Source organism: Rattus rattus, chromosome 3 (genome assembly GCF_011064425.1).
Source record: "Rattus rattus isolate New Zealand chromosome 3, Rrattus_CSIRO_v1, whole genome shotgun sequence".
Classification (NCBI taxonomy): domain Eukaryota; kingdom Metazoa; phylum Chordata; class Mammalia; order Rodentia; family Muridae; genus Rattus; species Rattus rattus.
The window spans coordinates 68,887,565-68,915,448 of record NC_046156.1 but is presented as its reverse complement, the minus strand read 5'-3'; the positions used below and the strand labels follow the sequence as shown (position 1 = coordinate 68,915,448).

General features: G+C 45.7%; 1 protein-coding gene and 1 long non-coding RNA gene across 2 annotated transcripts in view; both read left to right on the top strand.

The window, feature by feature from the left end:
- The window catches only part of Tmem154 (transmembrane protein 154), a 39,259-nt gene extending 30,448 nt beyond the window's left edge, over positions 1–8,811 (top strand). The window contains exons 4-7 of the mRNA XM_032896946.1: positions 2,107–2,358; positions 2,447–2,485; positions 7,765–7,792; positions 8,583–8,811. Of these exons, the coding sequence (XP_032752837.1) occupies positions 2,107–2,358; positions 2,447–2,485; positions 7,765–7,792; positions 8,583–8,811 (548 nt within the window). The remainder of the gene's footprint in view (positions 1–2,106; positions 2,359–2,446; positions 2,486–7,764; positions 7,793–8,582) is intronic.
- A 1,702-nt stretch (positions 8,812–10,513) lies between these two features.
- Positions 10,514–22,036, top strand: LOC116896735. The gene is made up of 2 exons (XR_004387365.1): positions 10,514–10,571; positions 19,543–22,036. It is a non-coding gene; the product is annotated as an uncharacterized LOC116896735 (long non-coding RNA).
- Positions 22,037–27,884: the final 5,848 nt, after the last annotated feature.

Here is a 27,884-nt window from a genome sequence, read left to right as displayed (position 1 = left end):
TAGGATCAATGTAGGAATTGGAGTGGGGACCCACGAGTAGTTTATAAATGCACTATACTTTTATTGCTGTAACATGAGTCAGAGGAATTCACTGTCATGCAATTACACAGAAAGATAAACTATCAAATGTCTCTGCACTGTCCAGCTTGGCCACCCTATGGAAGCATGGCCTAGCCAGATCACAGCTTAAAGCCACTGGTCTCTCCTTAAAACAATTTTCACCTACCAATGCGTCTTGTGCAGGGAACACTTTCTTCTGTCAGACCAGGGTGAGAATCAGACAGCCCCACACCATGTCAGAACAAAACCCACAGCATCACTGCTGGGTCGAGGTGAGGTTCTGTGAAGGTCGTTTAATGGCACTCAAGGTTCAGACAGAGTAATCTTGCTTCTGCTTTGAAATCGGGAGATTTCCGGTGTCATCATTTTTTCTCGTTGCTTTGACAAAAGCAACTTAAGGAAAGAACAGTTTGTTTTGGGTCATGGGCCAAAGATTCAGTCTATCATGGCTGGGGACATGGCGACAGGACAGGAGGCAGCTGGCAGTGTTGCCACAGTTGGGAAGAGAGAGGGGTGGAATGTGGTGACCAGCTCACAGTTGCCTTCTCCTTACTCAGTCTGGGACCATAGTACATGGAATGATGGCAGCTGCAGTGAGAGTGGCGTCCCCACTGCAGTAACCTAATCTAGAAACTCACAGACGTGTATGGAGGCTTGCCTCCTGCGGGATGATAAATATTGTCATGCTGACAGTTGATCTTAACCATGACACTACCAATGCATTTCCCCAGTAACTATAAATGATGCAGTTTTTTTCATTCCTTCCTTCCTTCCTTCCTTCCTTCCTTCCTTCCTTCCTTCCTTCTTTCTTTCTTTCTAAAGGCTTATTTATTTTATGTATATAAGTACATTGCCACCTTCTTCAGACACACCAGAAGAGGGCATCGGATCCCATTACAGATGTTTGTGAGCCACCATGTGGTTGCTGAAAATTGAACTCAGGACCTCTGGAAGAGCAGTCAGTGCTCTTAACCACTGAGTCATCTCTCCAGCCCCTGAGGTTTTTTGTTTTTTCTCCAAGGGATTATCTTGAGAATCTTACTTCACAAATGAGAATTCATGGTGGTTTTATTTAGAATCCAGGAGGTCTTGTCAGATACTCAAGAGGTCTTAAGTGCTGTGCAGAATGTCAGGCACTTAGCTCTGAAACCAAGTTATCTCAGTATTAAAGGATCCCTTTCCATGGACAAATGCCCTCTATTTTTTCAGGAAAAAAGTTCATTCCTATCTCTATCTATCTAATGTCTGTCTCTATCTATCATCTATGATCTATCATCTGTATGTATGTATGTATGTATGTATGTATGTATGTATGTATATATATACATATGTATATATGTATCTTTATCTGTCTGTCATCTATCTATCTATCCATTATCTATCTATCTATCTATCTATCTATCTATCTATCTATCTATCTATCTATCTTTGTCTGTCTATCTATCATCTATCATCTATCTATCTGTCTATCTATCATCTGTCTATCATCTATCTATCTATCTATCATCTATCTATCTATCTATCTATCTATCTATCTATCTATCTATCTATCTATCTATCTATCTATCATTTTGTGGTGCTACAATTGAGCCCAGGCCTATGTTGGCAAGGCATGTACTCTTACACTAAGCTTTACCTCCAGGACCATTGATTTATATCTAAATGTATTTTTAATGGTGTGCATTTCACATTGTACAAGTAAATTTAAATTTACTCAGAAACTTTATGAACATTCCCTGATTCCCGATGGTGCTGGGAGTAGCCTGTGGTGTAACAAAGCCCATACTTAGTGTGTCCAGATTAGTGTGTCCAGAGTGCCTGGCTGAGGCCTGACTGCGGGGCTTTCTGGGAGGCTTGCCTCTCCTTTGACTCTATGTTCAACACACTTCCAGCCTGAGCTTCATTTAGGTCAAATCAGTATATTCCATGTCATGCTGAATGGGACCAAGTTCACCACTGAATGCGTCTAGGACCCATTTAAAAATCGCCGAAACCATGACCCATCAGCTTAGTCTCCATGGCCATCTTGCTTCTGTTCTCATTTAGGAAATGATGAGGATTCAGAATACTCAGGACACAGCACCACAGAAGAGGACACCGCAGAGGAAGAGACGACAAGGGCTTTGTCTACAGTGACCACAGAAGCATTAGCTGAAAGCGCGAATTCTACCCACATCCACGGCACCTCGGGTCAGGTGGAATTTATATTAATGGTGGCCGTCCCACTGGCTGCGCTGCTCATCCTTCTGTTTGCGATTCTCATCGTGATCTACTTTAAAAGCAGGAGACCCAAGCAGGGTAGGTAGCTCGTGTGTTCCCCAATTCCAGACAACCACTGTACACCTTACCGAGCCACCAGAACAAAATGCTTTCTTCTTTTATGCAGAGCCTTCTAGCCAAGGATCTCAAAGTGCCTTGCAGACACGTGAGTAGTCGCCCAGTATTTTGCTCGGTGTTGGAGGTAAGGTAGTAAGGGATGAGTGATTCCAGCTCACTGATGTTTGCAAGAAGTTGACAATGGCATATTCTGTGGTGTGTGTGTGTGTGTGTGTGTGTGTGTGTGTGTGTGTGTGTGTAAGTTTTCAGTCTGCATTGAAATTACAATATATTGCTACTACCTGGAGAATCTTGACCACTAGAACAATGTGACATTTCACTTTGTGGAAGGAGAGGGTCAGTCATGTGAAGTGTGTCCAATTGGGGTTAATGATAAAGGGTTGGCATTCATCATGTGCACATGAAACGGGGTCTTCACCCCCATTTCTATAATGGATATTATTCCCTCTATCCCACACCGCAGTTTGAAAAGGGTGGAGAGAAGCATTCTTCTTGTTCCCACGAAGGTTGCACGTCTATATGGAAATTGCTAAATGACTAAAGATGACTGACTGAAACCAAGATAGGAAACACCCAGTCAAGTCACCAGTGCGTAGTATAGAACAAAATGAAAGAATACTAGAATCCAGGGTCCCTCTGGTTCCCAAGCAAACCTGGCATATTTTGACTTGTGTTAGAAAACTATGACTAGCTCCAGTTTTTTGTTTGTTTGCTTGTTTGTAATTATATTCGTGTGTGTGTGTGTGTGTGTGTGTGCGTGTGCGTGTGTGTGTGTGTGTGTATACATGCATGTTCAAGCAAACAGGCACATGCATTGGTGCACATGTGGAAGTCAGACATGTGCTAGCAGAAATAGTTTTTCTCCTTTCACCACGTGGGTTGTAGGGATCAAACTCTAGTTATCAGTGTTGGCATCTAGTCCCTTTACCTGCTGAATCATCCCACTGGCCTAGGCTTCCGTTTTTAAATTAAAGCTTTTAAAAGTCATTTCAAATTTCATTTAAGGGGAGGGGCTTCTCAAGTAAGATGCATAGTCGGGCTCACAGAAAAAACTCGTCCGTGTCCTCCAGGCCTACTAACAGGGCACCTTGCTCTCCTTGCTGTCTGTCCCACACTGGGACAGCCATTTAGTGCCAGGTAAGAGCTGTAGCAACTCTATGCACCGCCAGCAGATGAGGTAAGTGGCGCTGAGGAGGAAGTCCTCTTCTTTCACAGAAGGAACTGGTAAGATAATTCGACAGAGGAGGAAGAGGAAACCCATTCTCCACCTCTCGATGTTTTAGAGTAACCTAGCAACAGTGGCTGCATGGGAGCTCCTCTGTAATCTACAGCTAAAGCAAGCTCCAGCCAGGTTGCCCAGACACCCTTGTTGCCCCCCCTCTTGCTGCCTAGGCTGGACTTGAACTCTTACACTCAAGCAGGCCTCCCGCATCAGCCTCTAAGGTAGCTCTGGGCCACAGCACTGCACCTGGCTCTTCTCATTCTTCCTTTTTTTTAACCTCAGGGGAATTCCCTGTCAAACCTAAATGCAACGTGGAGTCCAGGGCTGGGGCCTCCAATCTCATGTCAAGCTCTTGAATTCTGGTGTTCAAGTCTTTCAGTTCCAAAATCATTTGCATATGAGGAGCAGCCCCACCCTCCGGCTCCCACCCCCCCCCAACCCCGAGAGCTGGGGACCGAACTCAGGGCCTTGTGCTTGCTAAGCAAGCGCTCTACCACTGAGCCAAATCCCCAACCCCCGGCTTTTCTTGATAGCCAATCAAAGCAGTTTTCATATTCTAATCCTTGTTGTAATATTAAATTTCAATTGCACACTAATATATCACACAGTAAATCAATCCATTTATCATGTATATATGTATGTATGTATGTATGTATGTATGTATGTATGTATGTATCCATCCAGGTTACTGAATGACTAGAGAGGAGTCTGAGAGGCCACAGAAGCATTCAAGGTGTTCCAAAGAGCAAGGACTGAGAAGCAAGAACTAGGAACCCGATAGGTCTACAGTTTCTGCAGAATGAAATAACAAATGCAGGCTGGAGTTCTACTGGAGATCCTGCTGTAGGGTTAGGCTGCAGGGTCAGAGGAGCCACCCAAGCGAGGTGTAGTGAAAGCTGTAAAGGTAAAACGCAGGACAAGGTCTAGGATGGGCAGATGGACAGGCAGACAGCCATTCTAATAGGCTGTACCAGTAGTTGGGACAGCCTAGAACTTTCTGCCTAGTAGTCCCTTCACACACATACACACACATACACACACACACACACACACGCACGCACGCACGCACGCACGCACGCACGCACGCACGCACGCACCCACGCAGTGATTGGGTAAGATGACAGGTAAGGCTGTTGCTATCACAGCTATACTTTAGGTTAAGAGAGTTCTGCAGTTTCTTCACCTTGGTTTGTCAGACAACCTCGCAGGTCCAGTTTTCCTGATGTGGTTTAATACACCCAAGTGCACCTACAGCCTCAGCTCACTTTGCTAAGTGCAAACAGCCCCACCCTTCCTACTCTCAGGAAGTCATTTATCAGTGTGTACCTTGGGCTGCAGTTCTGGACAGGTGGTGTCATTCCCATGCCCACCCAGGTCCACAGTCACCCTCTACCTCAAAATGAAGGCAAATTCTACTTGAAGAAGGTAATCTCAGGGAAAGACACAGTCTGAAGCAAACAAGTAAGTCTCACTGTTTTAGACAATCTAGAGTAGGCTAAGGCAGGGGGCAGCCTCTCTCACATTGCCTTGATGTGTTGGGTAATGTCTCAAAGAACTGGTGCAAAAGCACGGGCAGGAAGTCATCATTTAGAACAGACTGTGGCTAACCGATGCTGGCTCTGCTCGGTGAGGCTCCTGCTCAGCCTGGAAACCAAGCGGCCAGAGCTCTCTGTGGCTCCTTCCCTCGGGCCCTGACCAACAATCCCACTGCCTACAGCACAGAGGGCCTTGTCAGCAAAGCGGTTGTAAGGCAGGAACTAAAGGTGGAAGACAAGACGGGGGCAAGAATGAGATGGCAGGCCGGAAAGGGACAAAATGGAAGCCAGTGTGTGTGTGTGCACCTAGTCAGTGGCTCTTCATAAAGAGATGTAGGCCAGGTAGAGTGGAGCAGGCAGGACCTGATTGCTGAGGACAAGTAATTGGTCCTCCCCCCTCCGCCCCCGGCTTAATGCTCTCCTCTTGTACGATCTCCCAGATGTGTTTCTGTTGCCATGGTGGCTGGGGCAGGGGTAATGGCCCTGGAGCAGAGAAGATGAGGCCACAGAAGGCTTTTTGCTCTTTTAATGCTGATTATGGAGCCTCTCATTCGGTGCATCTGGAGCACTTTGGTAATGGATTTTTAAACTTTTCCATCATCTGCATGCAGGTCGGTTTCTGCCCACCTCCAAGCCTGTGGGGAGCCCAGATGAGAGTGGAAATCCGTGCTCACAGCGGGACTATGGGGCCACTTGCTGTCTGGGAAATTGGTGGGGAAGTTGCTAAACAGGGAAAGGGAACTGGTTAGAACTGGCAGGTGTGTGTGTGTGTGTGTGTGTGTGTGTGTGTGTGGGGGTGGGTGGGGGTGTGGTGTGTGTGTGGTTGTGCAGATCTTTATGGACCACCTGTAGAGAGTTCCAGTTGTGTGGGGCTTTGTTTAAAATCCCCTAAGGAAATAGCCAGTAAAGTTTAGATTAAAGCTATACGTGCAGGGCCAGGGATGTAACTGAGCCTGCTGTGTACGCTCAAAGTCTTGGGCTCAGTCTCTGAGCGCTGCAGAGACCCAGAGTGGTGAGGCTTGCTTATAATGCCAAGTGCAAGAGGACCAGAAGTTCGAGGTCATCCTCAGCTATGTAGCAAGTTTGAAGCCAGCCTGAACTATGTGAGACCCCATCTTAAACAGTGACCAGAAAACTGCAGGCACAAAACGTGTATGATGAAGCCATTCGACTCCACCGAGTAAGTTTCTGGAGAGTCAAGCATCTGCAGCAGGTCTCAGATTCTATTCAGGGGTGGGAGACAGAGCTCGCGGTGCCTTCAAGGCCAGCAGTGACTGTATGAAACCTGCATCTGCACCGGCTTCACTTGGTTAGCGATGTCACCAAAGCTTGCCTGACCAGCAGGACATAGCAGCTTGTGCCACCTGAGCTCAGTTCCAGGTGCCAGCTCACCGATGACTGTACTTCTTCAGGCTAGACACAAGGTGGCCTCCAACTGTCAGGGGTTGAGGCATCAGACTTCCTGGGGAACCTCTCAGAGGGTGTGCTTTCCAAAGCATCTGTCTTATTCACCTTGCACCCACTTGCCACCACTGATTGCCTTCTCCAGGAGATGTCAGTTTCCCTGCCAAACCAGACAGAGCTTGCTTGGGCCAGGCAGCAGGCTATGTCTGATTCTTGCCACCTGTTCATCTGTCTTGTCAAATGGCACCTGACTCTCACCCCAGTCAGCAGCCATCAAAGCCAAGCTGGTTAGAAGTCCCACTATTATAGTAATGATAGGTCCAAAAGATCAGACACGAATTTAACTCCATTGCTAGACAACTGAGATTAAAGCCTGTTCGTCTGTCTAGTGCATACTTACTGGGTGCTTGCCAGGCACTGTGCTAGCAGGATGGGGGCTGGGGCATGCCACGGTAAACAAGACAGATGCTGTCATGGCCCTTGGGGAGCCGTGCTCTGGTGGGAGAGACAGATGAAGTAGAGTCAAACAGATGGTCTAACAGGTCTAACTGACCAGTACTATGAAGGAAGCAAGTGGAAGGCAGAGCCAGGGACCATTGGGACCGACGAACCTAGAAACAGAGGTGGGGATGATGGGCTGAGAAGTGGAGGGATCCAGCCATTCAAAGAGCAGGGTAAAGGCGACCCACGTGGCACCGTGTTAAGGACGGTGTGTCATAAGGAAACCATGCTGGAACATTATTTTATTGACGGAAGCCCATAACCAAGCCCTTGTTTGTAACACCTTCTTTCCTGACCATGCTTTCCCTCTTGTGTGGATATAAGAATAATAGAGGAGCACTCTCTGGGGAAGCACCCATCTCCAACGAGAGCAGAGGCCGTGATTCCGTGAGGATTTCAGACCTGGTTTCAGCATGACAGTCTGTACTGTGTGACTCCGGGGTTAACGACTGCGCCTTTGAAAATGTGATTCATGGGCCTCAGGGTGCCTCAGTGGGTAAAGGTCCTGAGTTTGATCTCTGGGACCCATGTGGTAGAAGGAGAGAATGGACTTCTACAAATTGTCCCCTTGTCTTTGCTTAAGTGCTATGGGCCCCCAGCCCTTGTCATCGTGTCCCTCCCATTGCCAAGGACACCTAGTGGATGCTGCAGGTAGTCCCAGCGATGAGTTAGACTGATGTGACTCTTGTATCTGCTCTCTTTCAGATGATCTAGGAGGCGAGACCTTGAAAGTGTGAGTCCTCTCCGCCTGCCTTCAGTTCCCTGTTGTGTGGACAAGAACGGTCAAGGGGAAGAGATAGGGGAGCCATAAGCCTTTCCCCCTCTTCTGCTGTAACAACCTGGCTGGTTTCTCTTGCATCAGTCTCCCTAGACTAAGACAGCCCCGCCCCCCATTGTCATGAGGGCCATGCATCTTAGTCTACAAACCTTACCCAGGGGTGTCTGCTGGAGTCACCTTCTAGAAAAGAGTTTTTGTCTGGCTGCTGCCAGTGCCAACCGCATAGCAGTTAATATTCTGGCCCTGGGGGAACACTAAAGACACCAAGTGATGCCTCCCTCTCCTCCCGTCAGCCTCCCTGCTGTAGATTCTGCCTTGGCATTGAAGGAGACCAGATGAACTCAGCCTGGTGCCTGCTCTCTTTATCTGGGTCATTGATCAAAACTCCAAAAAAAGAGAAGTGAGACCAAGCAAGGCCAGGAAGCTAAGTGAGAGGATCACTGAGCACCCTGGCAACCATGGCTTTGGTTTCCAGAAAGTGTTCTCTTTCAGTCCACTCCCTGGCCTCTGTGTCATCCCGTTTGGCCTTAGTGACAGATGAGGTCTTGTTGCAGATTTTGCCTTCCTTCCTGCTAGAGTTTGATGCTATCTTGTTTGGGGCAAACCCAGGGCTAGCTTGGAGCGTCATACACCAAGTGGGGTTGTTCCCAACCAGTCAATATTCCAGACTCTTCCACCAATGAAAATCAGCCTACAGACCCTTTTCTTTTTTTAAAACCCGTGTTTGTCTCTGCTCTCTGTCTAGCCCTATTTTTGAAGAGGACACACCCTCCGTTATGGAAATAGAGATGGAGGAGCTTGACAAATGGATGAACAGCATGAACAGAAATGGTACGTGGAAGCCCAAAGCGTTTGCTTGCCTCTGTGGTAACGCAGGGCTAGATGGCTGTCTCTGCTTCATCAGCAACTCAGAAAATCTGAAGTCGTGCTTCATCTGGCACTCGACCTGCGCACTCCTTAAAGATCCAGTCTAATCATAGTCACCAAATCTGTTGCCACTTGTTTTTATGTGTGTGCTAGTTGTTCAAATAGGGCTTTTCAAGAAGAAACGGTACTATTTGTTTCTGATAGTGAGTGCAGGTGAGAGCTGGTGGGTTTGTGCATACGTGTGTGTGTGTGTGTGTGTGTGTGTGTGTGTGTGTGTATGCGTGCATGTGTGTTGCTGGAAATCTAACCCCAGCCTCTAACATGCTAGGTAGGTGCTTTTCCACTGAGCTACATCCCTAACCATGATCTTTCTAGCCTGGGAAGGAAATCTGATACAAAATTATCTGGGGGAAAAAATCTGACATGACCTTGTGTTTTCTTGAATTAAGAGAATTCCAATCTGTATGTGGTCACACAACTTCATAAAGTGTATTTTGTATGAACCACTGTCCAGTACACAAGGCACTAGAGCTGTGCGCCTGTTTAATCATATAAAAATAAAACTTGGTTTTAGTAGCCGAAGGGAACGGTTTGCTAACCACTGAGTATGATATTTATCAGGCTGACTCAAGCACATTCCCATGTTTGTAGACAGTTCTATCAGACAGGACTGCTATACAGAGTATTCCCACACGATAATTTTCAAGTGCTAGCTGGTCTTTAAACTGTGTTCATTAAAAATCAATAAATTTTTAAATTAAATTAAAAATCAATAAAAATTTCTTGATGCTCATATAAAATTGATAAAACTCGCTATATATCATACTATTTATATTTCTATGTTATAGTCATGTATACATGTATTGTGTGTATGTTTGTGGTATATGCATGTATAGTGCGTGTGTTTCCGTGCAGAGAAAAACATCTGGTGCTGCTCTGTAACTCACTCTATTCGTATTACTTTGAGAATTCCTCACTGAACATGGACAGCAAAATGTCTCTGCCCATGTGTTTCCCGCACGCGTGCGCGCACGCACAGACACACACACACACACACACACACAGATACAGACACAGACACACACACACATACACACATACACACACACACACAGAGATACAGACACAGACACACACACACACACACACATACACACACACACACACACAGATACAGACACAGACACACACACACATACACACATACACACACACACACAGAGATACAGACACAGACACACACACACATACACACATACACACACACACACACACACAGAGACACACACATACACACATACACACACAGAGAGACACACACATACACACATACACACACACAGAGACACACACACACACACACACACACACGCACACACACACACACAATGTGGTAGAGGAGAAAGAAGCTCCCTGGGAGAAGGTGGTCCCTCTCCAACTTCCTGATGCCTCTGCTTTGAAACTGTAGGGCCTGAGGTACAGCATTTCGGTCTCGTGTCTCACTCCCAAGATGCATATTCTGGTTTTCAGAACACTGCGAGCCTCCAGGGGGCCGACAGAGCAAGCAGTGATGAATTGTGCCCTTTCCACAGGGCACGGAACATGCAGTCCTCTATCTGCGTGACTCCTGCTCTTACCGTCTCGAGAGCCTTGGCGTCATTACTCTTTGAACCTCTAGAACTCCCCAATGGGGCCATTTCTTCACAGGTAGCCATCCAGAGGTACAGTCTGTTCCTGACTGTGTCGATTTTGTGGGTAGAAAAAGCAATTCTGGTGACTAACAGTGGATTTGTTTTCTTTCTGTCTTAGCCAACTATGAATGTTTGCCTACTCTGAAGGAAGAAAAGGAGCCAAACCTCAGCCCAAGGTACTTGTGATTTCTATCAGGGATGGCGAAGGGTGGACGAGGGTCCCAGCCACAGCCCAGCACAGCGTTTTCTTTGGCTTTTTTGTGCCTGGCAATTTAATATGTCAGTTTACAGGGAGGAATGTGTGGTCAGGAAGCGTGTTTTGGAAAATAGAAAACATCCTAGTAGCTCTTGAGGTTTCAAAGAGACACTGTTGAACTGGCTTTTGTTTTAGTCTTAAAATTTGCTGATTACAGCAAATTGACTCAGGTTATTTGCCTTGGATAGACAGACATTTGGTAAGGAAACAGAAGGAGGAGACTGCCCCAGACGGGGTGGTTTTCAATAATCATGACCAAAAGGAACATTTTTATAAAGCAAGGAAACAGACAAAGAACCCTAACCTACTTGATCTACATTAGTATCAGACAGAAATTAAATGAAAATTAAAAATATATCCCAGTCTGCCACTAGGTGGCTCTGCTTGATAGAAAATTTTAGTGCCTTGGGGCCAGGTGTAATTTATTAGCCCTTGATGGTAGTATTTAAATGATGTGATCTTTGTGAGGAGAGAAATTAGTGAGTTTTGGGGATTTCTGATTAGAGAATTGTTTGCCTGGTATGTGGAAGGAGCCGGAAGAAGTTGAAGAGCGGACTTGCTCTTCAGATCATGACTATAGTTCAGGGGAGTCACCAAGTCATCTGCTGGGGTAACAAAGATGGCCAGACAGCAGAGAACTTGAACTGTAACGGCGATGGGACTCCTGTGTTAGAGCTCACAGATCGAAGCTTGAGAGCGTGGTGAATACCCGTGAAAATACATCATTCGTTCACTTGTCATAGATGTTTCCAGATGCAGTCACATGGCACCACAGGCCCTGAGGCCATAACCCTGCAAGGAAAGACTAATGGTCAGGTTTTCCTTCGGGGTCTTTGTCTCTGTGTCTATTCTCCTAGAATCCTAGAATCCTGACATGTTAGCTGATAGTTCACCACCCTGCGTCTCTCTCTGTCGTGGACTAACATGGTCCTACCCAGGGCAGCCTCAGCTCTGACCCTCAAGTCCATGTTACTACCTCGTGGGACATTTATACGTTACAATTCATCACAAGTTTGAAAAAGATTCTATCTTACTTAAATGTGATTCCAGATAATAACAAGAAAGAAAAGGTAGTGCCCTCGTTATATGACAAAGGACATTATGGAGGAATCTTTTCCACAGACCCTAACCTTCCCCCTCCTAATGAGACAGTGCATAGGTCAACACAGGTCACCCTCAAACTCTATTTACATTGTGATTGCATCCACAGTGATGAGAAATGTCAGGAGTTTTATATCCTCGAACCTCACTCTGTGAAATTCCTGACACTGCTGAGGAAAACTGCCCTAACAGAATTATACGCTGACGAGCTTTTATTAAACATCTTTTTCTCAAATATAGTGAGGTTGGGTCTTGAAATAAGCTGCCTGTAAGACAAAAAGGCCCCTATCTGTTTGGCGTTCTCTGTGAACTGGTCATTTTGCAAGTGAGTGTCTGAATTCCTCTGGGGACCTGGAACCATCTGGGTTGACAGGATACCTGCCAGGGCTTCACCTCATTCTCTGTCTGGGGAGCTGTGTTAGAGTTCTAGACCGGCCAGTCTCAGCCCTTGGCTGCATCTCCTTCCAGTGACTTCCACAGGCATATGACACTGAAAGCAGAATGAATTCCCGGGGAACAGTCACGTACGTGTTCTTTACTTCCCACGCACACAGCCCAGCCTGTCATCAATACCTCCCCACAAGTGGTACATTGTTCATCACCTGATAGGTCATCATCAAGCAACCTTCCTCTGTGGCATCGTCCCCCGAGACGCCCCTCCCCGTCCCACCCCAATCAGGGTGCTTTGGAATGCTTCGGAAAGCAGGGGACAGTGACTAAGGGGTGAATTTAATAGGCGATACACTTATCCACCCTTCTGATAAGGAGGGCTTCTGGAACCATTTGTAGCATCAGCATCCTGGACTTATGGGCTTGTGGGGACTGGCAGCTCCATTGGCTATCCCTTCAGAGCTTTCCCGTGGAGTCCACTCCAGCCCCTGATTTTCACTTTCTCTGTCCTTACTTTTCTATCCTTTTCTGCCCCACCCCTTGTTCTCCCCTCAGCTCCTCCCTCCCTCTCTCCTTCCCTCCCTTCTTTCGTTTCTTCCTCCCTCCCTCCCTCCTCTCTTTCCCTCACCTCTGCCTCTTTGACTCGGATCGAGCTCTATAGCCCAGGCTGGTCTTGAACTCATAATCTTCTTATCTCAAGTTTTTTGAGTATTGGGATAAAGCAGTACTGACACAGATTAACAATTATACAATGTAATATTAATTATTAATTACATAATAATCAACATGATTTAAATATTTACAATTTATAAGTTAATTGGTATAATATAATAATCAAAATAATTATATATAACAATTGATGCAATGGTTACTAAATTATATTAGTTAATATAACATAATATATTATAAATTAATATGTAATATGCAATAATATATAATATATGAGTAATGTGTAACATATAACATGTAACATATATTTAGGGTTCACAAAATTTACCTCAGAGTGGACATTTTTCTTAAAATGTACATACTCAGCCCCAAAATAGGATGCTAGTAAGGACCAAATTTGTACAAACTACTATAAGCCCTTTGCAGTGAGGTTGTCATGTTTAAAAACAATGACAGGAAAGGACAAGAAAGGAGTTGTGGGGAGAAAAGTTCTATATTCTTATTTTCCACCTTAGTGGCCTTTCCTCATAATCCCCTGTCCTGTAAATTGTGGTGCACCTATCAGTGGTATTCAGAGCACAGGAAGAGGAGAGCTAGCCCAGAGCTGACAGACGGTAAGAACAGATCCATTCGGTGGGTTTTATAATCAACGGTTCAAAGTTTCTAGACAATGGAGTCCATTGTCGGACCCCACCCATACAGCACCTCCCAAATGCCACCAGATACTGGTTCAGTGCAGATAGAGTCCACCTGGCCCAGGCCAGCCAGCTTCTTCCTTTCTCCTGACTCATGTCTAGTCAGACACTCAGAGCTTCTGTCTGCACCTTGGACCACATGAGGGCAGACAGGGAGGTACAGAAACAGCCACGGTCCATTCCCTGCTGCTCATCACTGTCCCTACGGGGAACGTTTACACTGGGTGACAGTGCGGAGAAAGGTCTAGGCATTAAAATGTCCATGACCCCCCCAGTGTTTCCTTTGGTACTTTCTTCCCTAGTTCCTATCTAGTCCCCACCACCCCTAAAAAGAGTAAGCTAGTTTTGTAGTACCACAAGGGATACAAAATAGTTTGTGTCCTCCAGACTGATACCGAGAAGGACAGTGTTAAAGATAGGTGCATGAGCTCAGGTGTGCGTGTGTGTGTGTGTGTGTGTGTGTGTGTGTGTGTGTGTGTGTGTGTGTGTGTCCCAGAGTATGTCTCCACAGCAAGTACGATCTCTGTGTCTTGAGCCAATTCGGAGCCTCATTTCCCTAACTCCACCCAGGCCAGGCCTCTGTCGGGAAGAAGGGATTTTGTACTGATGAGAAAGGGAGCTTGATCTAATTGTTACGTGATTTCGTGCCAAGCTGAACTCCACACTCCCTGAAACTGAGTGAGAGCACCGTGGCCCGAGAAGGGCTGAGTGGTAGCATAAAGCCACGTTCAGAGATGGCCGCATTCGCTGGGGCCACACCTCAGGATTGCTGCAAGAGAGATGGGTCAGGAGGACAGGGTGACTGTCCCACCTGGACAAACAGTCGCTGCTACGAGGTGAGGGATTTGAGCCGATTCTGCCCCCATTCTGCTGGCAGCACGCCAGTCGGGTGCTTCCTTGAAGAAAATACAGGCGCGCTCTGTTTTGTTTCACAGTTTGTCCTCCTGTTCCTCTATATGCTCAAGGAAAGGTGTTCCATGTTCTTCGCGTGTTTATATAACACTCCTAGACAAATTACTCTTTAATGTCGCTGTCAGAAATAAGTTGCTGAAACTGCACGTGTGCGCACTGGAGGCAAGCAGGGAAGGTTGGGCGCGGAGCCGCCAGGGTGCTTGTCACGGCTCGGTGGCAGCTGGCCAGGGTATTTTTAACAGGGAACTCCAGGATTTGCTAGAGTTAAAAATGCATGGCTTATTTGATCATTTTCCAGAGATGATGAATAGCTAGAGACAGCTAACTAAATAAAGCAATGGGCCAGTGATGGAGAACGGCCCGGCTCGCTGTGCTGGGACTCGGGGGAGGAGGCTGCTGACTCACCCACAGGTCTTGTGGATGGATGACACCACACAAAACACCAGGAAGGTGGCCGCTGTCTGGGAATGGCCCCATAGCCCATCAAAGCAGGGGCAGTGTGGCATGCGCTGGCACCAAGTCACTTGTCTATGGTGTTCCCTCTGGAACACCCTCACGCACTTTACTTTTGGGGGGCTTTAAAAGTAAACAAGCTGCTAAACAAAGACGTCTCCTCAGAAATGTGAGGTGTGCTTCTGAAGATGGTTTCTGAAAGCCTTTACCTCTTAGAGGCAGTGTTGTCGATAACTCACAAACATTTGTCAGAGCTCAGTCTGCCGAGTACAAATCACCAACAGGCATGGGTGTAGGTGCTGGGCCCGTAACATGGGGTTTTACCTACATCCCCCCCTTTTATCCTTTGAGCGTGTGGTGCTGGGGGCTGAGGCCAGAGACTTTCTCACCTCAAGCCCTCATTTATTCTCTTATAACCGCCCTATAAGCTATAGAGTTATTAGTTGTGTTTTGCAAATGACATCAGATAAGGAGATTAAAACTAGGAAAGGTTACCTTGCCCCTTGACACAAAACAGAGAAGTGACTGTGCCCTGACTGAAGCTTCAGCCAGATCCTGTGCGTTTCTGACATTGAGAATCCACTTGTTTGGGTATCCCAGCATTGGAACTATCATAAAAGCCACTAAAAAAATGGCAACTACCCAGTGCTAATGCCCGCAACAAGATGCATGGCCAAATCATTTGAAAGATCCAAGTATTTATTTACCGGGACTGAGGAGAAGATACAGAGGGCAAAAGTGCTTGCCTTTGAGCATGCGAGCCCAGCACATATCATAAAAAAGCCGTGTGTGATCCCAGTCTCAACTTTAACCCCAGCACTGTCCCGGGACAGAGCCAGAGAAGTGTTAGGTGCTGCTGGTGGACAACTTAGCTCCAAGCTCAGGGAGAGAGACAGTCTTAGGAGAGCAAGACAGAGGGTGATAGGATAGAGCGGGCACTTGACACCCTCTTCCAGCTTACACATTCTAAACACACCATACATACATACATACATACATACATACATACATACATACATAAACATGCATAAACACACACATGCATATGCACACAAACCTACTTTCTAATTAATTAGTTGATGCTGGGGATTGAATTCTGAGACTCTCACATTCTAAGCACATTCTTTACCAGTGAGCTAACCCTGGTAAACGTAAAAGACTTAAAGGAATGGAAGCCATAGTGTGCGTGCCGCTAAGTCAAAGACAAGACTTCGAAGTTATTATTTCACATTCAGTCCCATCTCTTCCAAGTCCCAGTGCACTTGGACGTTTCCACTTGGAAAAGTTTCTGTCCAGACAGCCAGGATGACCTAAACCGAGAGAGCATTTGTGAGCTGGGGCAGGGAGTCGGGGAGGCTCACAGGGAACACATTAGAGATTTGACATTGTACCACTGAAACCAGGTAAGAATTGTTAATGGAGAGGTGGGAGTGAGAGCTTGAACTTGTAATCAGCACCCGGGAGGCTGAAGCAGGAGTATCAAGGATAATCTGGGGTCCAGAAGAAGACCCTATTTGAAAAAGAAGCAAGTCCAAATAAAAGCCTGGCATGGGGTACATACTTACTACCCTAACAATTGAGAGGCAGAGGCAGGAGGATTACACAAGTTCAAGGACAGCCTGGGCTACTGCTGTGGGACACTATCCTTAGGATGTGTGAACAGCATCTGCCTCTTCCAGATAAAGAATTGATGTCAGGTCAAAGTGGGGATACCCCAGAAGTCCAGCCTGGTGAACCAAAGAGTTTTATTTGAGTTACTTGTGGGAGGAGAAATGACTAGAAGGCAGCTGCATCACCAAAGTCCAGCCCAGCATGGAGACAGCTCACAAAGCTGGGAACCTAGAGCTCACCACAGCCTGCAGGCAGCTCAGGGCGGAGAGTGTGTCTTCCAGGCAGTGTGGCTCATCTGAGTGCCTTTCGATGCCCTTCTACTGACACTTGCCTGAGGAGGGAAGAACCTAGCAACTCTGATCAGTTTTGGGGACTTCCTGAAGCCTTGTAAACTTTCCTTCTTGATAAGCTTCCTTATGGGGTGGGATGTGTCACCTTCCCTTGGAACATTCTGTTGGCTCCCTCCCCTTTAATGTCTTGGACCTTAACTGCCTTTCTCCAAGATGGAAGGTTTTAATGTCAGAAGGGACTGCTACACAACAGCTACAGAGCGAGTCCCTGTCTCAAAAATAAATAAATAAATAAATAAATAAATAAATAAATAAATAAACCAAAAAACAACAACAAAAAAGAAAAACCAGAGACGTGGTTTGTACTATAATGAATCAAAATTAATTCTTACTACCTGAACCAATAAAAAGATAAAATAAAAAGATAATTGACCCATTTTAATTATGAACAAAGTTTATCAGTAGTCAACTTAGCAAAAGAAATTGAAGCTACCAATTAATGTTTGGGGAAAAGAGAATATTCTTCTTAGCAATAAAACAGCAGATGAAAGCTTAGGTAAAGTCTACTAGCGTTCTTACCTAGAAGGACCATTTAACAGTGGGCTTAAATGCTTTAAAGCTGCATGTTCTTGACCCAATTCCTCTTGTAAAGACTTATGCAAAGGGACTTCTTGGGATTGTTCATAAAAGTTAAAAATTAGGAGTAGCCTGAAGAGTTAATTATGAAAAATATTGGTTAGGTTTTATTGTTGTTTTGTGGGCCCCCCTCCTCTTTCTTTTTCTCTTTCTTTTTTTCTTCAGGACTCGGGATTGAATTTAGAGCTTCAGGCAAGCACCCTACTACTGACTTACATTCCTAAGCCTCAGTTTTTCAATATCTAATGGGTTAACAGGTCACTAGATAGCTACTAAAAGGGAGGGGGAGAGATGGAGGGAGGTTCTAGTCTGTATGTTGCAGTGCTGGGAATTAAACCCATGACCTTGCATGTTCTAGGAAGAGCTCTACCGCTGAGTCATGCCCCACCCTGTGTGACCAGAAGTGGACTAACAGATGACAGAGCAAAGATCCTGTTTCTGAACAAAAGAGAACATATCTTTAGAACAGAAAAGCATTTAGGAGAGAAAATGCCAAGGAATTAGCTACGGTTAAGATTCTGGGGGAGTTTTGTTTTGTTGCGGGGAGGGGCAGGCTTGCTGGAGAGGAATCCAGGACCCTGTACAATGAACCCTGACTGGTTTTACAATAATTTTGAATACTATTTCTGTTACAACCAGTGGTCAGAGCTCAGTGTTGCAGACAAAAGAGAGGGTCTTGCTAGCTAAGGCCATACAAGGAGACCATGCAGTCTGGGGACTTCTGTTCTTTAGAGATGGCCCTGGCCCCTTTGCAACACTATCTTGGTGTCACCCAGTTTCCAAGGAATGAAGCCATCACTCCCCACTGTGAGTTTTTCAGAGTTTCATAGTTAAAGGTTTGTTAGTAAGTCTTAGGAATATTCCTTCTTTAGTGTGTGGTATGTTGGTGATCAAGCAAGCTTGCTTTCACTGAGTTTCCTCCCAGAGCAAAAAGCAAGCAAGCAACCAAACAAATAAGAAACCAAACCGAAAACTAAAACTACAATTCCCATCCGTTGTCCACATTTAATGCGTTTTGCTATAGAGGCTATTTCTTTGTTTATTCCCCTGCCTCGGATACAGTTCTGCCCTCCTTCCCCTTTTCATGTGTTCCTTGTCCCCACAGCATCCACCCATGGGCACACGTGCGCACGCAAACACACACACACACACACACACACACACACACACACACACACACTCGCAGTTACTTCTTTCCCCTGTCAAGGACACATCTATCTAACTGATTTATCTCTCTCTGGGCTTGTTTTGTTTGTTTTTCTGAGACACTGTTTTCCTGGCTGTAGTTGCTGGGACTACAGGTATGTGTGTACCTTCGATAACGCACAATGCTTCCTGAGCATCTGTTGAGTGAGTCAGGAGACTGCTGTAGACTGCACGCATCCAGGAGCCGAGGAGAGAACCCATCCGCTCACTGTGGTTACTCATGACCTTCCTTGGAGACAGAGTTGGCTGGCAATAGAGCTCTGCTAGAGTGTTAGTAGAAAGGACTCCAAACCTAGAGAAGAAGCAGGAAGAAAGAATTAGGGGCCCCAGCTGCTCTCCAGGGTGACACAAGAAGCCCCCGGCACACTGCGCAAAAGCCGCAAAATCAGATATTGGACCAAGATAGCCAAACTTGAATTAAGCAAACAAAGAAAAGCATAAATTAGCTGACACCGTGACTGTGTTCAAATATCAGGTGTCTAATTTATAGTCATTTGTACCAAGATGTCCGATGGGACAGAGAACACTCCCTAGCCCCTCTGTGGGCTTGAACAAGAGGCACCATTGCAAATAAGTCAGGGCCACAAACTCTTGAAGGAAATAACACATTTTAAAAAGAGACTTCTGGCATCTATCCATAGGGAATGGGATTAGATTTAATTAAAGGCGGGAATCCCCAACTCCATCTGGTTCTCTCCCTGTCACCGGGGAAGGATTTTGGAGAGCTAGAAATTGTCTCTTGGTATCCATGGATTTCCTCCTCAAGAATTGAATATTAAATCCAAACTGTGCCTTGTGTGGGAAACCGCAAGCTAAACAGTGCTGGCTTTCTGATTGTTTAGAATCTCGAGTCACCTCTGCAATCCAGGGTTCAGCTCTCCCTTGCCTCTTGTGCTATTGGTCTGTTCTGTATTTCTTTCTTTTTCAGTGATAATGAATCCTAAGTCCAAGTGGCGTTGACGTTTCCCAAGAGCATACTCCCCGAGGGCACCTGCAGGGCCCACCAGCGAAGGATGAAGAGGAGACAAGTTTAATTAATTTCAAATCAGTGTAGACACAAGAACCTTTTAGTGTTTCTTCCACCATCCCCTCTTCAGATGATGGCATCCCCTGGACTTGGAAGAATGAGGTACTGAAGTCTTGGAAAGGCCTGGCTGCCCACCAGCCCACGCATGATGAAGAAAGAGCCCCATGTGGTGCTGGCTTCGGACCTGTGGGTGTCCCTCCCCACTGCCTCCTCCTCGCTCATTCTGGTCACCCTAAGATCACAGCTCTGGTCTGCTTCATTCTGAGGGTTTGCTCAGGAAGCTGGTCATCTTCTGGGTCCAGGTCGCCTTACTGACTACCAGGTTTGGATAATATTTTCTCACTGTTCATGTCCTCTCAGGTCAACTCTAGTCATCTGGAACTTTCCTCAAGGACGGTTGGGTTACAGAAAACAGGCCAAACAAAGCGGGCGTTTCATAGCCACACCATCCCAGGGACTTGTTAAGCTTGTTTCTCACCTGCTAAGAAAACACAAGGAAGTCCACAGGCCTCATGGGAGATCCTTGCACGACTCGTAGACTTGCACCCAGCCACATCTCATTCACTTTTGAAAACTTCCAGAAGAAATAGCAATCTTTAAAGAGAGAAGCAACTTTTTCCTTCTCCGCTAAAGTCACCTCTACTTGCAACATCTCAAAGCAGCTGATCTTGTTTCAAGCCACAGGCCTGGCTTGTGCTGTGCGGGGGCTTGGAATGCAGGCAGGTGGGGGTCATGGGAGATCTTCACGGCTGAGCTAGAAGGACCTGTGCCTGTGGCAGCTCTGGGTCATGGTGCTTTCTGGTCTGTGTGCTCTACATCCAGCCTTCTCTGTAGGGCTGGGAAGAGTCTCCAATGCTTAGCCCTCCAGGAGGTGGCTCCCAGGCCATCAGAAATGACATTCTACATGAAATTAGTTGACATCCATGTACTAAAAACAATGGAGTTAAAAATGCAGAAAAACCCACTAACCTCTCCTCCTTAGTAAAGTCCCATTTAATCCTTCGTTTTCTAATTCTGACCTTTAAAAGGCCATCCAGCAAATTGAGTCTCTGGTTCTCGTGGGATGCTTGGTATTTTATTCCAGGAAAGAAACAAAGAATGAAAATTTTATTTTGCTAACCACATGTAAACTGAGGGGAGATGAGGTTAACCAAACTTTTTGCTGCTGAATTGGGGTTCTGTATTTGAAAGGCTGCTCTCATGCTCCACAGAGAGCCTTCTCTTGCCCGCTTGGGGCCTCTTTAACAAGCTCTTGCCTTCTGAGATATGCAGATAATTTTATAGGCAGAGCCACAGGCTAGGGTGGTCTCTCTATGCAGTAAATGACCTGAATCCAGGCTCTCCTACTGTCCTGGGACCGTGCAGTTCTCAGACAAAAGGCAGTTCAACAGTGTATCCTCAACAGATTCATTGTCCTGTCTCACTCTGTCATGGACCCTGTGGACACTCACAATGAATTTATAACCTGCCCTGACTCTCCCAGTCACCCGACGGGCAGATGCAGCCTTCTGAGTCATCACTCGCCTAGTCTGCCCATGACTGCTACTTTAAATTTGGTTCTCTTTCTCTGAAAAGTCTAGTTCCTTCTTTCTTGGGGTGTCTAAGATCCCCGATGACTACCAGGTTTTTGACCTTGATCCACCCCTGCCCAGTATCAGACTTCAGAATTTCTCAGAAGTGTATGAGGTGTCGGACTGTTACTTTTGATAAAGGCGTGTTTTGTGTGACGATAACACGATTCTCATTCAGTGCATCAAATAACCTGGAAGTCCCAAAGAAACAAATTTACCAGCATGCTGTTGAGTTTGCATCTGAGATCGGCCTTGGCTTTTCTAGCTGCACAGAGACTTCCTGCAGAGCTATACGAGTTCTGACTCATGCCATCGGCATGGCCCAAGCAGTCAAGTTAAGCCTTCGATTCTATTATTACTATACGATCAGAGCACAGCATACGTGTATGTCGATTCCATGAATTCTTAAAACAAAACCATTTTTTTTTTTACATTATTGATAGGAGAAAAACCCTCAGCAGTTTGCCTTAGCTGGATAGCTACTCAGAACAAACCAGATTTTAGAATAAAGATGGCCATGGACTTTATCTCCGATGGTGGGTTGTTGGCCTAGCATGCCCAGAGCTCTGGGTTTGACCCTAGCACTGTATAAACTGGGCACTGTTGCAGGAAGATCATTCCTACAGGTTCAGGTTTATCCGCAGATACATAGTGAGTTTGAGGTCAGGTCAGCCTGGAATAGGTAAGACTGTGACTGCAAAAAAAAAAGTTTTTAAGACACATGCTTTGATGTATTTTTCTTTTTAAAGCAAAGTAGGTTGACGGCGTTGCTTAGCTGGACTTCTTCAGAAACTTGTTTCAATAAACATGTTTTTAAAAATCCATTTGGGACTTATTTTTAAAAAAGAACTTATTGAATTTATTCTTTGACAAATTCATATATGTATGAAGTGTGTTCTGATTTCTGTAGCCCCAGCTTCTAATCCCCTTCTCACCCCCTCCCTCTGCCTACAGGCCTCTTCTCCACATGCATGCCACTCTTTTGTTTTGTTGTGTTTTGAGACACATTGAATTTAACCAGGATTGCCTGTGTGGCCAAGGGTTTGGAACTAGTGGGCTCCTTAGTGGGTAAACAACTGAAGACAATGACTGTCCTTCTCCAAGGATCCCTTAGCAGCCAATAGTTCTCCAAACCGTGATTGACTGTTGGTCAAAGTTCAGCCTTAGGTAGACAGTCACAGCTAATGTGGGGTCATGGCTGCCCTGCTGTACAGCATTTCACAGCCCTCCCCTGCCTTCCAGCTCTCACAGGTTGGCTGTTCCCTCTTCCGCCAAAGATTCTTGAGCTCTAAAGCTAAACAGAGTGGTATTTCACCTGGGGCACCTGTAGAAACAAACGCTACTCTGCCTTAAGCAGAGTGGTCTCTCTGTGGGCAGGGACTGCAAAGGTCTAGGACAGCTCAAGCAAGGCTCTAAGAAGTGACAACTGAGTACTTCTCCCTCCACAGGCCGTCTGCCACTCTTCCTGACACTACTCTTCTCTCTAGGAGGGGTGTTAGTTCCCAGATGCATGCATGGACGTAGTATAGACCAACCTTGGCGCCATAGGCGGTATGTGCTTCCTTTGACTTTCAAGAGCTCTAGCGATGGAAATAGCACCAATATAACTGGAAGCCTTAAAAAACACTTAGGTTTGATCTTGCAATTGGGTTATATAAAAACAACACTTTACATCGTCTTTGGGAAAAGACCTTATGTTGAATAAACAACATGTTGAATCTTCTGTCAGAATCAGTGCAAATCCTCAGCCTCGTGGGCCGACAAGACATGGTTTCCTACTAGGAAGACAATGCTGAAGGTCATCGTTGTGGGGAAAACATTGACGTTTTATGCTGAATTCAATTAACACATGTAACTTCTTCACATGGTGAAGACACTCAGGGTGCATTTTGGGGTTTTTTTTTTTAATAGCTACAACAAGCAGCGAAGAGCAGCTTTCATTATAGACACATTTCTACAGCCACAATGGCCAGAGGTCGTCTGTAGCCTATGGAGGATCAGTCTAAGCCACTTGTAACTACCCAAACAGCCAGTTGCCGAGGCCATTTCTCATCTCAGATCTCCCACTGGCATCAAGTTGGCACTGCACTGTCTGGTACGGAAGTCTGATTTCCCTCTTCTTGACTGTAATTGCTTCTTAGTTCCATGGGTTTCATTTGAAGCGATTATTAGTTCTGTCTCCTTTTCTAAACAATACGGCATTCTTGAGAGGCAGTAATATTATAGCTGTACCAGACCTCTATATATGCTGTAAACTCTGAAATATGTTGAGAAATTAAATTCCTAAGAGTGCTTAAATTCAAAATATATTTATGAGATTAGAAGTATGAGTTAAAACTCATCCAAAGGTGGATTTCCTCCTCCTCTTCTTCCTCCTCCTCCTCCTCTTCTTTTCTCTCTCTCTCTCTCTCTCTCTCTCTCTCTCTCTCTCTCTCTCTCTCTTTCTCTCCTTTTGTTTCTTTATGATTGGACTTGAGTTGGTAAGAAGACTCAGGCCCTCACGCTTCTCAGCCCATCTCACACTATTTTTCCTTGGCCTTCAGTGCTTTATAAGCAGAGAACATTGTTTAGTTTTCCTTCTTCTGCTTGCATGTGAAGAGTGGACAATATGCATCTGCTTATAGGTATTCAGCTTGCAAAAACGTACATGGTACATTGGTAAGAGCTGAACCCATCAGTAGATATCCACGTACATCTTCATCTCAGTTAACTAAAGATGCCGTGCTCAGTCATTTCTGTTTCTTTAGGAGGCCAGCGAGGTCAGGTGGCCATTAGTTTGTATATCACCTGCCTTTGTCCCAGCAGTGTATGTATGTTGGTGGGAGCCCTTATATAAGAATTGTTCAGCGCTGGTGAAATGATGGGGGGGGGGTAGGGGATGAAAGCACTCGTTGTCAGTCCTGACATCCCAAGTTAATTCCTGGGACCCACATGTGGAAGGAGGCTCCAACTGATCCTTGAAAGCTGTTCTCTGACCTTCACATGTGTACCATGGTGTACACACACACACACACACACACACACACACGAGCCTGTGCGTGTACTCATAAAGGAAATGAAAAGAAAGAGAAGTGCTTTTTTCAAAGGATTGTGGACCTGGGGATGTGGTTCAGTGGCAAAGTTCTTGCCTGGCACGAGCAAAGCCAGAGTCCCATCCCCAGTACTGCAAGAAAACAGTGGCAGCAGGACAGAAAAACTATCTCACTGCCACTGATTGGACCTGATTTGTAAAACCATCAAAGCCCTAAGACTAACTGTAAGTTTTAGGTCATGTTTTATTTGTCAGAATAATACATAACAACACTTTCTATGATTTGTGGTTTTACCATGTCAGGTATACATATGCGTGTATGTAAGAATTATTTTCTTTAAGTTCATCTTTAAAACTATACTACTCTTTACCTTTTTTTTAATTTTATGTGTATGAGTGTTTTGCCTGCACGTTTGCCTGTGCAGTGTGCACAAACACCAGAAGAGGGCATAGGGTCCTCTGAAACCAGAATCACAAACAGATGTAAGCTACCATGTGGGTGCTGGGAATCGAACCTGGGTCCTCTTGTACAGCAGCCAGCACTCTTAACCACTGAGCCATCTCTCCTGCACCCTTCAGAGGCAATTAAACATAAAAGTAAATAAGAACACATGGATTTGTTTACTAAATTGCTCCCTTGTCCGTGATAGGCTGAAAGGAATTCTTAAACCTCATTTTAAAATGAGGAACTGTGAGGGGGGAGGAGGGACACTTGTTAGGCCATTGCATCTACGGCACTGATACATATCAACACATGGGCTAGGAGTGTGTTTAAGGTAAGATATGTGTTTACAGAAGTTGTTGCTTGCAAAGAGCAAAGGGCTCGCTGTGTATCTTGCTAAGGAAAATTCTTGTACCTTCTGTGACTGTAAAAGGAAAGGTTAGCCTTAGGTAACCTTTGATCCACAGACCTCTTCAAACGAATGACGAAATACCAGTCCCCGGCACTCTATCTGCTTTATCCAAAGCCATCGAGTTCCCAAATTGAACTTTCTACCTCTCTGCAGGATAAAGGTATTCTTGTCTTCATCCTTCCTTCCAGAACATTTTTATAGGAATGAATGAAATTTAATTGCTTATGGGAATGTAACTTAAAATATTATTGGTAAAAATGAAAAGAATCCTAGAGGTTAAAACTTCTCTCCTTCTGCAGTTTAACTCTTTCCCGTGGCTTTCATCCCAGCCTCCTCTTCCACACCCTGACCTTGTAAACACAGGGACTGAGTTGACAGAGCCACATAGATGGGACAAGACACTGGCTGGGACGCATACACAGAGACCAGTCGGAGCCTGACTGACAGTGAGCACGAAGAGCCCTGAAGAAGCCTCATCAGTTACAGCACCCATTACCCCACCAGGGCCTTCCTATTTCCTTCCTATCTCCATCAGAATCTAGTCAGCGATCGACCAGATCAGCCTGCAGATGGCCGGATCCAGACAGTTGACAGCTCCACACTGAAGAGAAATGGAGTCATAGTCCTGACAGAATTTTATTTTGTTGCAAAGTAAACTCAGTCAATAATACTGGAGACAAGTTGAATCCTTTTGTTAAATAACCTGTTTCCCAGGGTTGGAGCAATGCTGGGAACACTTACACACCTTGAGAGGACCTGGGTTCTGTTTCTAGTGCCTACCCTGGTTGGCCCACTACTTCCTATATATAATTTCAATTTTAGGGGATCTGATGCCTTTTTTTCTAACATCTGCAGGCACCTGCACATAAGTGGTGCACAGACATACTTTCAGGAACAGATACATATGCATAAATAAAATATTAAAACAAGCAAAGTACTTCTAACAACTGAAAGATTAGTAACTACCTAGAATCTAGATCCTTCTAAGTATCTTAGTTTCCCCAGTGCTGGACATTGATCCTCGGGGTTATACATGTATGAAAGGACCTCCTGTAGCGCTGTCACAAGGAGACAAAGGGTACTGGTCCAAGGGTGAGGCTCCAAGCAGGTCAGCAGCTGTTAGAGAGCCTTACTTCCAATCCAGTGAAGTAACTCCACCCACATCACTGGCCAGCCAGCCCTCAAGGCGGACGCTGTGTTGGTGGATTATATCCAACAGTGTTTCCCAGAGCAGGCGTCATGAGATAAGAACCCCAGCTGTGGCGTGCTAGGTGTGCAACAGAAATGAGCTCCTTAGTCACAGCGATGCGGTTGTAAGGCCGTTTAAAGAACTTGTAAACTCGTGCTCCCCCAACGTTGAAGCATCTGCTTTTCACTCGAGTTTTAAACACTATATTGGGTTTTCTAAAGGTTAACAACAGGACAATGGCTGTCAGTCTAGTCTGTGTCTACAGGACACAGCTTGAACTAAATACCAGTGGTTGCAGGACAGCAGAGAGAGAAGGCAGAACCCCAGGCCCGAAATTTTTATATCATGCTGCCCAAACCAGATGGGGGGAGGGAGGTGCATACCTTTAATCCCAGCACTCAGGAGGCAGAGGGATTGGGATCTCTGAGTTTGAGGCCAGCCTGGTCTACACGAAAGTTCCAGGAGAGCCAATGCTACACAGAGAGACCCTATCTGAAAAAAATACGATGATGATGATGATGATGATGACGATGACGACGACGACGATGACAACGATGACTACTACTACTACTACTACTACTAATAATAATAATAATAATAAATCATGCTGCATAAACAGTCTTAGCTTAGAATAGCAGTGATAAGCACAAACCTATTCCCTGGGGGCTGCTCATGCAAGAAGGCTTGGGTTTGGATCCTAGTACCCATGGCCCTGTTTACCTCTAACTCAGCACTGTGCAGGGTGCAGACAGGAGGGTTACTGGGCTTGCTGGCCACTGGCCTAGCTCCAGGTTCTGAGACCATTTCAAGGATATAAAGCAGTGAGTTATAGAAGGAGATGGCTGGTATCCTCCTTTAGCCTGTACACTGTATACCCAGGCACATACACCGTACATGCACATGTGCTTATGTCTGCACACACACACACACACACACACACACACACACACACACACCCCAAGTAGACAACAAACAAACAAACAAACAAACAAACACATTTCTTGAGCCTAGATGCTAGTAGGAGTAAGGAGAAACAAAATTCTCTCTGTCCAGAGTAGAAGGAAGGAAGACATTGGTGCCATGGAGAGGCCTGCCAAGATACTCTCAGGAACAGGTAGGTGTTCAGTATGAGAGTTTTCAAGAATTTACGTAACATAAAATAGCACCTCGTTCACAGCCACAGTCAGCTTGGCTTTTAGAGACACAGGCCTGGCTTGTGCACAGGGCTTGTGGAGAGCATGAAAAGTTAGGCTTCATCCTGGCCTCAGGTGGCCTGCCTCAGGATACACTTAGCATTCGTACCATCCAAGTTGGAAAGGGCAGTTGGCTTTGGGTTTCAGTCACCTGACTAACTAGCCACCACAAAACCTGATGGCTCGGTGGAGTTCAGTGAGGCTGGTTCCTTCTCTCCCACATGGCATCAGCTGGGCAGCTCACTTGGGGCTGCAGGCTGCACTCTCAAGGTGGCTCTCTCACATGGCTGACTGATGGGTACAAACCCATCCACGTCCTTGGTTCCTGACACATGGGGATTTTCACACACTACTGGGTATCTTCAGCCTATGGTTCCTGGTCTCCAAGAGCGAATATCCCAAGAA